This window comes from Cololabis saira, chromosome 14 (genome assembly GCF_033807715.1).
Source record: "Cololabis saira isolate AMF1-May2022 chromosome 14, fColSai1.1, whole genome shotgun sequence".
Lineage (NCBI taxonomy): Eukaryota > Metazoa > Chordata > Actinopteri > Beloniformes > Belonidae > Cololabis > Cololabis saira.
In genome coordinates this window covers 1,771,427-1,785,841 of record NC_084600.1, presented here as the reverse complement: position 1 = coordinate 1,785,841, position 14,415 = coordinate 1,771,427, and the positions used below count along the sequence as shown (strand labels likewise).

Sequence of the window (14,415 nt, the reverse complement as noted above, 5' to 3'; positions counted from 1 at the left end):
CTAAGTCCCTGGCGGCGTTGTTAAGGGGTGAGGTTTTGGACCCAAATGGAGCACACAGAGCACATGGTGGTAGTTTGTCTGGTTTGCTTTATTACCCACAACAGGGACGAAGAGCAGGCAGGAATGCAAGACAAGGCTCAGGCACCGGAGAGCAGGAGACAAGGCAGAGTCAAGGAACAGGGAGGGTCGTCAACGGGAGGTCAAGACAGGGAATGCTGGAGGGTCTTGCATCTAAGCATAGAGTGACGATCTGGAAGTGAGAGTGCAGGAGAGAGGAGCTTTTATGCTGTCCTGATTGTTGAGGAGCTGCAGCTGGGAGAGCAGGTGAAAGGAGTGGCTGATGAGGTGGGCGTGGCTGCAGATGGAGTGAGCAGGAGAGAGGGGAGTGGAAAACCACTGAAGGCGGGAGGACCAACTATGACAGGCGTAGTGTGTTACTGATAGGGATGGGAATCGAGAACCGGTTCTTGTTCAGAACCGGTTCCCAGTGTTTCAATTCCTTGGAATCGTTTGGAAATTTTGCAAACGATTCGCTTTTAAAGACGACAACAAGACAATTTTGCAATACTTGCCAAGTCAATATTTCGTCAAAGGGAGGAAATACTACCAACATGCAAAAACTTTAGTGCACACAACATACAATAACTATCAATCAATGTCACATTTTCGATCCGCTCCGGACCAACCTCATTAATTCTCAACCGAGTAGCAGCAACGTTAGCATTTCCTTGGCTAATAATATGGCTGGCAACTAATTAACTAATGAACACTTCCTATTATATTAACGCCATTTGCCTCATTGTTGTCCTCTTTTTCCAAATGAAAATCGATAAGGGAATCGATAAAGAACCGAATAGTTAAGCAGAATCGAAAATTGAATTGGAATCGTAAAAGTTGTATCAATTCCCATCCCTAGTTACTGATGGTTCCTTTGTTACTCCGGTCCCAGCTCTCTGCAGATCCTTCACTAGTTCCCCGTGTGGTTCTGGGATCTTTACTCACCGTTCTGGTGATCATTTTTACCCCCCGGGGGGAGATCTTGGTGGAGCCCCAGATGGAGGGAGATTATCAGTGTCTTGTATGTCTTCCATTTTCTAATAATTGCTCCCAGAGTAGATTTCTTCACACCAAGCTGTTACCTATTGCAGATTCAGTCTTCCCAGCCTGGTACAGGTCTGAGTCCTGGTCCAGGTCTAGTCCTGGTCCTGGTCCTGGTGCAGGTCTACAGTTTAGTTTCTCACGTCCTTTGACAGCTCTTTGGTCTTGGCCATAGTGGAGTTTGGAGTGTGACTTTTTGAGGTTGTGGACAGGTGTCTTTTATACTGATAACCAGTTAAAACAGGTGTCTTTTATACTGATAACCAGTTAAAACAGGTGCCATTAATACAGGTAATGAGTGGAGGACAGAGGAGCCTCTGAAGAAGTTACAGCTCTGTGAAAGCCAGAAATCTTCTTGTTTGTAGGTGACCAAATACTTATTTTACCAATAAATTCAGTAAAAATCCTACAATGTGATTTCCTGGATTCTTTCCCCCCATTCTGTCTCTCATAGTTGAAGTTACCTATGATGGCCCTCTCTCAACTTTTTAAGTGGGAGAACTTGCACAATTGGTGGCTAACTAAATACTTTTCTGCCCCGCTGTATATAAAATGCTGAATCATGCAGATGCTTACAAGGGTTCCAGGAACTGCTCTGATGCTTGTGTCTCATTTAACACGAGGCTCAAACACATGCCTGTAGTATGCACTTTGACACACACACACACACACACACACACACACACAAACACACTTTACATTTACGTCATTATGAAGCGGTAATGGATTTTCTGTTTGGAGTCAACCTCGTTTTCCTAAATCGTATTAAGGCCATATTGGCTTTTAAGTTTAAGCATGTTACTTAGTTTTCCTCCCTTGTGTGGTCGTTCACACCTCTGTGTTTGTGTGTGTGTTCTTCACTTGTGTTTGTGTGTACTTGTGTATGAGTAGGGGTCAGTGGGAGTGGAGGGTATGTAAGACGGTGACCGCCAGCGCTCTATATATAGCACCTCCCTCCTCCCCTCAGTTCTGTGTCGGCGCGGTGTTGGAATTCCAACCCAACTCTTCTGGTCAGACCTCCACAAGGAGCACATTTGACTAAACTGCTACTGACAACTTCAAGACAGCCACATAAACCTCTTTGAGAGAAGCTGTTCACATCAGTACGTCCTTCTAATGGCCTTCATGGATCTCAAGGTCACGGGAACTCTTGTCCAGATGAGAGATGGCAGGTCAGAGGTGGAGCTGATGTAGAAACTGACAGTTGGCCTGAAGAAGCTCGTGCAGCTACCAGACATGGAGCCATGCGGAGCGTCTGCTCTCTCCAAACTTCTGCCGGAGCGACACATTGGAATTATCCTCAAAGCCCGTCGGTAGAGTTCTCTCATGGCAGGATAAGTCAGCACTGGCTGTCTCTTCTGTTATTTTCAGAGGACACTATCACACCTTCTCTCTCAGCGATGACGCATCAAGCTCTATCACCACATGGGAAGTTTAACTCTGGCTAAAGCACCTCTGTGCTGGATACTACGTTCCTTACAGTTTGATTTGAAATGACTCCGCCGCACTCTTACTGTTTGTGACACTTGGTTTCCACTTTGTGTGGGTTATATTCTGAAGGATGGAGCTTCACTCGCTTTCTTCGCGTGAAAAGACAACGAGTCACGGCCAGGCTCAACTGTGATGTCTGTAATTCCTGGTATGGAGGAGTTAATGGATATTAAAGACGGAGGTCCCGTTGCAAGATATAACTTTTTTAAATTGACGGAAGCTGACTCTTACACCCTCTGACGTCCCATTCCTCCTCTGCGCCACTTTTCTTTTCTCTCTTCCCATTTTTTTACGCGGTGACTTTTTAACCTATCAGTGCACCATGGAAGTGCCAAGTAAATGGAGCAGGGCTAGTGTCATCAGTTTTATCAAGGGCCTGGGTAAGCGTACCGGGGTGTCCATTCATATGCACATGTATTTGCATCATGTGAGTGCTCAAGTTTCACCAGCGCAATGTGTGATGAGTCCAAGAGCTGTGCTGTATGTGAAACAGTGTTCACCTCTCCTGTGAGATCAGGTCGTACCACCAGAGAAGTTCAGATAGACCTGATGTTGTTGTTGTTAATACACAAGTTGCTTTGTTTTGGGAAAGAAAAAAGAGCAGAAAAGTGTTTTAAATGATGTATTCTTCTCAGCATGTTTTCAGCAAGTGAATTTCCTTCAATTATTCATGCCTCCTTTAGTGCTTTATAGTTGGGTTTGAGTTATTTGGTAAACGTATGATGCTTCAGTTACAGTATTCTGCAGTTCAACATACAGTATGTGTGTGCATGTATGTACAGTATGTACACTGCCCAAACTCAAAATCTTACCAGGAATATTTGTCTTATTTCTAGTTAAAATGTCTCATTTTTAGTCAAAAAATCTCATTACACTTAAAACAACAGTCATTACCAGAAAAATAAATTGTTATTTGACAATTTTCACCTGTTTCGAATACATTTTCACTTGAAATAAGTAGAAAAATCTGCCAGTGGGACAAGATTTATCTTCTCATTACAAGCAAAAAAATCTTGTTCCACTGGCAGATTTTTCTACTTATTTTAAGTGAAAATCTACTTGAAACAGGTGAAAATTGTTGTTTTTTCCAGTGATGACTCTTGTTTTAAGTGTAATGAGATCTTTTTTGACTAGAAATGAGACATTTTAACTAGAAATAAGACAAATATTCTTGTTAAGATTTTGAGTTTTTGCAGTGTATACAAGTAAATCTATAAATCTGATGGCAGTGATGTACTCAAAAAGCTGGGATAGAGTTTTAAAAAAGGCAGAGATGTTCACCGATGACACGAGTAATTCTGTCCTGGAAGATTCTTTGATCATAAGATGAAATGGTGACAGGCGAGAGCGCCTGAATCAGGTATAAATGGAAATGTTACCAAAAACTATGAAATATGTCTCAATGCTAAAATGTACAGGTCTTTTAGGAGCTATATGTATGATATTATGAAAAGATTATTCTATATATCAGTGCATAAAAAGAGTAAAGCTGCTGATGAATGTTACCTATGAGCTTTCTGGAGGCTCGAGAAATCACAGCACCATCATTCATTTGACCACACGGGTTCAGGGGTACCTCAAAAAAACATTGTCACTCAACATCATCCTCTGCTGGATCAGGAAAAGTAACCTGTGGGCTGACTGGTCTGCGGTCCACATCTTTATCCTGTTGAAAACAGTGGAAAAGTGGAAAAGCACTTCTCAGCATTTACAGCATGGATAACTCTTACAAAACTAACTATTAACGTCTCTTTTTCCTAAGAAACACTGACTACGTTTCCATGCAGTCAATATGTATGCCATGTAAACACCAATAACCCATTTGAATAACCGGAATTTGCTCATATTCCGATTTTTAAAAACCCGAAAATGAGCCCTGGGTTACTCCTTTTCTAACCCGAATATTTGGTCATGTAAACGCCAAACGGAATATCCCCATCAAACGGAACATCTGCACATGCTCTGTTCACAAGGAATCCTGGTCTTTTGAGTCCAGGAAGTTCTTATAAACACAGAGAAACACAAGACCAGGAGCAGACTAATCACTTCATAAATGTAATGAAGGATATGAACATTTCTGCATTTGTAGACGGTAGAAAGTACCGGGATAGAAGATTTACAAGAAGGTGAGCGAAAAGTTGCGCGAAGCAGCATTTGTTTTGAATTTGGATACAGGAAGAAGAAGCGGAAATGACGGGAATTGCATCATCACGTTCTCCGCGCGTCGCTGGTTTGATCCAGATATCCCAAATGATTAATTACCATGTAAACGGAATATTCCCAATGTTTCAGTAACCGGAATATTAGCAATAACCCGAATTTTGACTGCATGTAAACGTAGTCACTGACTCCTTATAACTTAAGTGATCTCCAGTTTTAGAGTCAATAGAGGGTCTGCATTGATGTCACTTCCCCCACTGGACCAGCCCCTTACTCACACTGAGTGGCAAAACATCAGCAAAAACAGCTGCAACTAGTGGAGAAGACGGGATAACAGCTGATTATCGGCTTAAATTAAAGGCAGTTGGACTTGACAGTGACCCGTACAGTTACCAACAACCAGTGGTCCATGGACATTAATATTTGGTACAGTTACCAAGAACCAGTGGTCCATGGACATTAATATTTGGTACAGTTACCAAGAACCAGTGGTCCATGGACATTAATATTTGGTACAGTTACCAAGAACCAGTGGTCCATGGACATTAATGTTTGGTACAGTTACCAAGAACCAGTGGTCCATGGACATTAATATTTGTCCATGAATCCATTTTCCTGATATTTATATGTACTTAATTTCTACACCGGGGAAATACACGAAGCAAAGCTTGAAGGCTTACAAAAGTCTTGACGCTTGGTCCGACTTCAAGGCAGGATTTGTTGTAGAAATTAAAGTGATGAGGACACCGAACTTTATGATTTGACCGTTTAACGTTAGCTACCCAAAAATCCAACATTACCTGATACAAAATGGGAACCGTAAATCCACCTTTCGGTGTCTGGAATCCAGTTGTTTCTACGAATCGCAGTGATCCATTTGTCTCTCTTAAGCTTATTTTTCGTCAGTCTGTAAAACGATAACTCCGATTTCTTGCTAAATCTATGAGTACAGTCGATCGCACAACAGCTCTTTCCCATTCCCACTCAGTCTTTCTGACACTCAGTGGGCGTAACCCGCTGTGAAGTTCCATCTGTGACGTCATGCACATTCCCTCTATATACAGCAAATGCATAACTGGCCATGTCGTGCACGGCTCTTGTTTATTTACCACAAAGTAGAGAAAAGCTCAAATGATTTTAACGTGCTGCATAGATACCTTTCCTTAACACTAACCCACAAACTAGGAAGAATCCAGTTCTGGACCTGAGAGCATGACATCAGCCCCAGTAGAAGCTGATGATGATGAGAATGTGACCTCTTGTGTCTCCTGTCAGCTTCTCCAGTGGGACTGAAGCCGCCCCTCCCGGCAGCCAGCGGAACGGTGGGAGAGAGGAAAGGTCCCGTCGTCATGGCGCCCGTCAACGTAGACCCCGAGAGCAAGCCGGGCGAGTTCGTCCTCAAAAGCTTGTTCGCCAACTTCACTTTGCTTTCTGAACGCAAGATCCGTATCATCATGGCAGAGCCGCTGGTCAGTGGGTTTTCCTCCCAGTTCTTATCCAGTTTGTCTCAAGTTACACAATCAATGAAAATGCATTCTAGCCATTTGTATGATGTAGTTACTCAGAGTGACTTTTTATGGCAGTGTATCTTGACTAGTTTTTATGCTGGCGAAATGATGTCTGTCAAGTACACTTCACATAGATTTACGAAGCAGAATAATAAATCTCACAACCTCTGCTTTAGAGGGAAGCAATACTTTTATTATTTTCACCAAGCGTTCATTGGTTTCCAAATTGCACATGCACACAGAATCTGAGTCCTAATGTAGATTTAGATTTAGATTTATTCATTTTTTTTAGATTTATTTATTTATTTGCACAATTAAAAATTACACAAATAAAAGTAAGAACTTTACAAATTAAACTGCAGGAAGAGACGAAAACTCAAAGAGCTTATCAGGTGCCTCCACCTATAGTTAACATAAAATTTAATATCATACTTATAAGAACAAAATATACAAATGAGCAATTAGAAATCTATAGATGATAGAATTAAATTAAAATTACAAAGAATTTACACAAAAAACAATGATCGGATATATGAATAACGATAAAGAGTACAATTTAATAATTAAGAAACAAACAAAAAATAAAAGACGAAATGTAAATGTGTTGATTCAAATGCTTGGATTGTTTTCACTCCACAGGATTTATCTTAATCTTACATGAATTAATTGTCTGTTAATGTTTTGTTTAACCAACAAAGCTACAAGTTTAATGAGGAGTTCTTTGCTCGCAGTGAATGAATCTGATCCCTGTGACTTTTCAAAGTAAATGGCATTTTTAACTCAAAGTCATTTCAGCAAACTCACATCATGCAGTGGCTACAATGGTTGCCTGAAGCCATGAGGAATTGAAACTTTAAATTTCCTGCCTAAGTGTTTTGTAATAAATGTCTTTCTTGTTTTCTCGTCTGCGTGATTTTATTCCCTCAGGAAAAGCCACTAAACAAATCTCTGCAGAGAGGAGAAGACTCTCAGTTTGACCAGGTGTGCATGCCTCACACAGACACACACTTTTTCTCCCGTCACCCAAATCTCAGCGTGGCATTAGCTGGTTTTTACAGGTCTAAAATCCCCCTCTCTCACCTTTTTCTTGTTCCTGTATGCAGTTAATCAGCACGATGAGCTCTCTAGCAGAGTACTGCTTGCCATCCATCCTGAAGACGCTGTTTGACTGGTACAAGAGGCAGAACGGCCTGGAGGACGAGTCCCATGAATACCGACCCAGAGCCAACACCAAGTCCAAAAAGTGAGAGAACACAAACCGCACACACGTCTGGCCGCGCCGCTCACACACTCACACACTCACACACTCACACACTCACACACTCACACTCACACACATGTTCTTCTGCTGCTGCTGGTGCCTGGAGAGATTTTATTTTAACTGGATAAAAAGTTGGCCAGAGAGGTTAAAGCTGGTGGAAATGGGAGATGGAGAGATTAAGATGAAAGATTTCAGATTGAATGAACATTTACATCACTAATGTAAGTGTTTTTTTCTAATAATAATAATGATGATAATAATGGATTAGATTTACCGTATGTTGCGCTTTTCTAGGACACTCAAAGCGCTCTCAGTGGTCGCATTATTCATTCACTCCTCATTCATACTTGGTGACGGTAAACTAAATGTGTAGCCATATGGAGGTAGATTTGTCTCTTAATTATTCAATCAAAAAATATGTATTTTCAGTCAGAAAAAAATGTCACTTCAATCAAAAAAAAAATTCAATCAAAGAAATGCAATGCAAAGAAGAAGAAGAAGAAGAATGCAAAAAAATATTTGAGACTTTGATTGGAAATGTTTTCTTTTATAGACGTGAAGTGTTTTTTGTTTTTAAGCAACTTTTTTGATTGAAGTAGTGTTGTTTTGTGTTTGTGCCATATTGTGGGTAGGACATTTGTGTAAAAAAAGAAGTTGCTTCACAAAAGAAAAATGTTTTCAATAAAAAAAAATCACTTCAATAGAAAAAAACAAAGAAAAAAAGTGTTTGAATGCAAAAAAATATTTGAGACCCAAAACATTGGATTTAAACACTTTTTGGGGGGATTGTCACTTCTAAAAAAAGTCACTTCTATCAAAGAAAACATTTCCAATCAAAGAAAAACAGTGTTAAAATGCATTTTTTTGAGTCTCAAATATTTTTTTGCATTCAAACACTTTTTTTGATTGAAAATATATTTTTTGATTGAAGCAATCTTTTTTTTTATTGAATAATTAAGACACAAGTCTACCTCCATATACAGTAGCCACAGCTGACTGACGGAAACGTCGCAGCCAATCTGCGCCAACGGCCACTCATTCATACACATCCACACATCGGTACTCATGGATACACACGTCTGTACAGTTGGTGAGTTGGTTACTACGTTAACTGATGAATGAAAATGTAATGTTGTCTGTTTCAGTGACGAGCAACAGAAGGACTACTTACTGGAGCGAAGGGATTTGGCAATAGACTTCATCTTTTCTCTAGTACTTATAGAAGTTTTGAAGCAGGTGAGACTTTTGAAGATGTGATCTTTTAATACTCAGTATCTTGTCCTTTTAAGCCCAGAAGATGGAGAGGTAGGAAAATAGATCACTTATTTCATGATAAAACACTTAAAACACCTGTATGTAGCATGCTCTCTTACCCACTTCTGTCCACTAGTCACTGAATTACTCCCAACGTAAAAAGCAATTCCTGATCTATTCATGGTTCCAATAAATATAATTCATATTTACCAGACTGCCAGTAGAATATTATTAAACCACTTTTTTTTTTAGATATATATTTAAGTTTTGCAGATTAAATTATGTTATCCATCGATCTCCAATATTTCTTCTCCCCGTCGTTCCAGATCCCGCTCCATCCTCTTTTGGACGGACTCATCCAAGAAGTTGTAAATCTGGCCTTCAAGCACTTCAGATACAAGGAAGGGTAAGAGGACTGACCTTAAGAAACACAAAAAAAGTACCATAGAGCAGTTTGGCTGAAACATACACTGCAAAAACTCAAAATCTTAACAAGAATATTTGTCTTATTTCTAGTTAAAATGTCTCATTTTTGGTAAAAAGAAATCTCATTACACTTAAAACAAGACTCATCAATGGAAAAAAAAAAAAAACAATTCTCACCTGTTTCAAGTACATTTTCACTTAAAATAAGTAGAAAAATCTGGCAGTGGAACAAGATTTTTTTTTTAGCTTGTAATGAGAAGATAAATCTTGTCCCACTGGCAGATTTTTCTACTTATTTCAAGTGAAAATCTACCTGAAAAAGGTGAAAATTGTCAAATAACAAGTTATTTTTTGGTAATGATTCTTGTTTTAAATGTAATGAGATCTTATGACAAAAAAATTGACATTTTAAGTAAAAATAAGACAAATATTCCTGGTAAGATTCTGAGTTTTTGCAGTGTAGTTCTAATTTTAGGTTTGTAGAGATGTGTTTTTTGTTATCAGAGGTCTCTGTAACACGATGCGATTGATGGATATATGTATTGATGTTTGTTGTTATTTTGTAGGTATCTGGGGCCAAACACGGGCAACATGCACATCGTGGCCGACCTCTATGCTGAAGTAGTGGGAGTTGTAGCACAATCAAGGTACTTCATATTGCAAACGCATTGTGTTTGTTTTGGCTCCAGATTGGTCTTATCTGTTATCTGAGTAATAACCCAGGTGCTGTTGCAGCAGTGGGGCCGTTTGTCTTTGTGGAGCTCTGTATCACAGTAGCTTCCTGTCCTGCAGACCCAACTCTCAGTGTTCGCTCACACTGTCTCTCAGCCTCGTGCACAATTGACAAAGCCATGTAGTACAGTGTGTTCTGTGTTTGTGTACATGCAGATGCTGACGCTCAGGTTGCTGGTCCTCCCGTTGTGTAATGTTGTCCCTGATGAGGGCGGAACACTGTTCCCATTCTGCAGAGCTTTATTCCAGTGTCTTGTGGGTTCATAAGGCACTCCAGTAACTGATTACAGTCCTAACATATGTCATTTAACTCCAATTTAGAATCAGATCAGAGTAAATACTTTTAGATTTAGCTCATCAAATTGACTCTCTCCTGTTTTGGGGATGAGTTTTGTACGGTGGCCGAGACCCGCCATTGCTGAAAATAAAAGTAATGCTGCAAACAGAAACAAACGCCGCTGCAAATTAAAGAAACACTGAAAATATAAAGAAACCCCGCTGCAAATAACATAAAAAAACTACGCAAAAAAAAAAAGCCACAACGGAAGTGAATTACCGGGGACTATTTTTGCAGATGCACCGGTGTTTTTTACGTGAGAGGAGAAGAAGAAGACGAAAAAAATTACACGTAGCGACGTTGAAAACTAACCTTTTCACTTATTTTCTCGTTCGTTGTTTTTCTTATTCCTCGCTCTTCTTATTTCTTCTTTTTCACTTACGTCCTCTTCGTCTTCTTCTTCTCCTCTCACCGGTGCATCAGCAAAAATAGTCCCCGGTAATTCACTTCCGTTGTGGCTTTTTTATTTGCGTCGTTTTTTTTAATATGCAGCAGCGTTTATTATTTTATTTGCAGCGGGGTTTCTTTTTTTTTAAATATTTTTTTTTATCCCCGATTTTTTACCCATTTCATCACCCAGTGCTCATACCTAGACAGTCCTGGGCATTGCTCCCCTCTGCCAACCCAGGGAGGGCCCTACACTGAGCTCAGGTCTCCTTCTTATCCTGAGGAGTGACGGACCGCTTCTTTTCACCAGACAGGGTGGGGTTTCTCCGGCCGAACGTAGCGCGTGGAAGGATCACGTTATTCCGGCCGGATCCTCCCCACCCCATCTGGCGCCCCGGTTGGCCAGAGGGGGCATGTATAGCCCAGGACTGTTGCATGTTTTTGTGAGGGTAGCTCACATTAGCTACCCAAGGGAACACGGGGAGAACATGCAAACTCCACACAGAAAGATCCTTTCACCAACCCCACCCAGTGGGCACCGAAGTCATGGGGGAACTAACACGCACTTCAGTGCCCACAGCGTCCCCGGCGGGAATCGAACCCAGGACCTTCTTGCTGTGAGACGTCTGCACTACCTGCTGCGCCACCGTGCCCCGTTGCAGCGGGGTTTCTTTATATTTGCAGCGTTACTTTTATTTTCAGCAATGGCGGGTCTCGGCCACCATAGTTTTCCATCTTGTAAGCTTCTAATGTCCATTTCAGTGTGAAATATTTCTACTTAGGCACACACACACACACACACTCCAGAGCCTTTACTTCTTTCTTTCAACCAACTGCAATGTTTCCCAGCTTGGTTTGTGAATCTGAGTTGCGGTTTATCATACTGACTCAGTACAAACCACAAGGCAAACCAATAACCTCTTACTTGAATGCGGTGTTGACCCCCGTGAAACATGCAAGAGTATGTGCGTAAAGCACATGCTCCTTCCCTCCGCATCACCCTTCCAGATGCCTTTCTAAATATAGGCTCCTGACGCTGTTGGTAAGATGTATCTGGATTGTGAGCATATACACAAGCCCACACTCAGGCATACACACCCATGTCCATATGCAAAAAACACACACACACACACACACACACACACACACACACACACACACACACACACACACACACACACACACACACACACACACACACACACACACACACACACACACACACACACACACAGATGAACACTTTTTGCTTCATTGCGTTTCACTAACTGCAACACCACTCAGCTCCAGGAACGACAACATTCCCAGAAACGTTTGAGGATAGTAGAGCTTCATGCATCGTTGTTACCTTTTTACGGAAGATAATCAGGGCCAGGCAGGAGAAAAAATATTTGAGAGGGGAAGATTTTCTTTTATTGTGAACTTTGGGAAAAAAGTTGAAATGTCGAAAAAAAAGTAGAAATGTTGAAATTAATGTTGAAATACAATTTCCAGAAAAAGTCAAAATGTCGAGATTAATGTTGAAATACAATTTCTAGAATAAAGACGAAATTTCGTGAATAAAGTCGAAACTTTCGAGAAATACATTTCGACTTTTTTCTCCAAAATTGTACTTCAACATTATTCTCGACTTTTTTCCTCAACATTTCGCCTTTTTTCTCGAAATTGTTGTTCAACATTAATCTTGACATTTTGACTTTTTTCTCGACATTTCGACTTTTTTTTCGAAGTGCATAATGAAAAAAAATCTTCCTCCTCTAAAGTTTTTTTTTTTTCTTCCTGCGTGGCCGTAATACTCTTCCGTACCTTTCCCTTGCAGGTTCCCAGCAGTACGTAAAAAGTTCATCTCTGAGCTGAAGGAGCTGCGACAGAAGGAGCAGAGCCCCTACGTCATCCAGTCCACCATCAGCCTCATCATGGGACTCAAGTTTTTCCGCATCAAAATGTACCCGGTGGAGGACTTTGAAGCCTCCTTCCAGTTCATGCAGGTTGGCTCATCTGGAATCATTTACTATCTCACCTGGTATTCACATGCATGGCATTAAAACAATAACAATTATCTGATTAGATGTCTTCTTGTGAATGCAGCCATTAGCATCTGGAAGCTGCTTAGTGCTCTCACAGAGCCACCCACTTAAGTTCCCCTGAAGTCATGAGGGTTAAGTGCTTTACCTGTTTTCCCCTTTTTTTTGTAAATGGGGAGACTTTTTCTAATTGCCTTTCCTACAGGACTTTCTCAGAAAATTAGAATATTGTGATAAAGTCCTTTATTTTCTGTAATGCAATTAAAAAAAAAAGTGTCATACATTCTGGATTCATTACAAATCAACTGAAATATTGCAAGCCTTTTATTATTTTAATATTGCTGATTATGGTTTACAGTTTAAGATTAAGATTCCCAGAATATTCTTATTTTTTGAGATAGCATATTTGAGTTTTCTTAAGCTGTAAGCCATGATCAGCAATATTAAAATAATAAAAGGCTTGCAATATTTTAGTTGATTTGTAATGAATCTAGAATGTATGACATTTTTGCATTACAGAAAATAAAGGACTTTATCACAATATTCTAATTTTCTGAGACAGTCCTGTATATTAAGGGAGGGATTGTAACGATGACCTTGCATGTACAGTCACCCGACACTCTTTCCATCACTGTCTTTTCTCTCCGTGTCTATAGGAGTGCGCCCAGTATTTCTTGGAAGTGAAAGATAAAGACATTAAGCACTCGTTGGCAGGACTCTTTGTGGAAATACTCGTACCTGTAGCTGCTGTAAGTGCATCTCATCCCAGCACTCAGAGCAAAACAATCCTGCATAAAAGTTCAAATCATAATGTAAAGTTTGCCTATAAAGTGAAACGTTTGACTTTATCGCCACACAAACATGTCTGTAGAACTTGAAGTGTTTATATCTTAAGCTCACTAACGTGGAGTGTTTTGCCTGTCGACATCAAGTAAACCCGTTGGTTTTAAAAGAACTGGCACTCATCCTTATCCATCCTCCCTCAGACTGTGAAAAATGAGGTGAACGTTCCCTGTCTCCGGAATTTTGTGGAGAGTTTGTACGATACCACTCTGGACCTGTCGTCGAGGAAGAAGCACTCTCTGGTGAGTTCCCAGCACTACTCTGCTTCATTTCCTCTCCATGCCAACATCTGGTGAAGCTACCAACATGTGTGGGTTTCATCTCTCAAACAAGAGTGCAGGACATGGACTAGTTTTTGAAAACGGTGCCAGGTGGGCCTCATTTTTCCACAGCAATAAATATACAGTAGTACACCTTCTTTCTTAAAGTCTACAGAGAACAAACATGTAGTCAAGTCTTGGTAACTGTTAGAAGGGGTGGAGTTGAATGGATGCATGTCGGTGCATCTCCGTTGCTAAAATACTACCAGTGTTGTGCAAGTTTCCTACTTCTCATGAACTACTGTAGTTCAAAGTTCAGTTCACATAGTTTAAAAATGAACAGTTCAGGTTCATAGTTCACCATTTTCATTTTGAACTAGTTCAAATTCAGTTCATTTAAATATTTTTAGGTGAAAGTACGAATGAAATGCCCCCCTATCCTAAAACTGTTCACTGTATACAATCATGTATTGTCCTAGTGGCTTTTCAACTTTCCTCAGAGGCTGTAAATCTCCAACAATGTAGTCCATTATCAGTTTGTCTCCCTGTTGCTGGTAAATCAGAAAAGGCATTGGATTTACTGGTTAAGTTGCCAGTCAATGTATGAAATTCATCTTCATTATAGTAGTTACAT

At 40.4% G+C, this 14,415-nt stretch overlaps 1 protein-coding gene across 6 annotated transcripts in view; it reads left to right on the top strand.

Moving 5' to 3' along the window:
• LOC133459453 (protein furry homolog) overlaps positions 1-14,415 on the top strand; it is a 103,618-nt gene that overhangs the window by 26,215 nt on the left and 62,988 nt on the right. For all 6 annotated transcript variants that reach the window (XM_061739396.1, XM_061739398.1, XM_061739395.1 and 3 more), the window contains exons 2-10: positions 6,025-6,218; positions 7,185-7,238; positions 7,361-7,500; positions 8,664-8,754; positions 9,099-9,178; positions 9,765-9,845; positions 12,474-12,642; positions 13,335-13,427; positions 13,665-13,763. In XM_061739396.1, the coding sequence (XP_061595380.1) occupies positions 6,099-6,218; positions 7,185-7,238; positions 7,361-7,500; positions 8,664-8,754; positions 9,099-9,178; positions 9,765-9,845; positions 12,474-12,642; positions 13,335-13,427; positions 13,665-13,763 (927 nt within the window). In that variant the 5' untranslated portion in view covers positions 6,025-6,098. The remainder of the gene's footprint in view (positions 1-6,024; positions 6,219-7,184; positions 7,239-7,360; positions 7,501-8,663; positions 8,755-9,098; positions 9,179-9,764; positions 9,846-12,473; positions 12,643-13,334; positions 13,428-13,664; positions 13,764-14,415) is intronic.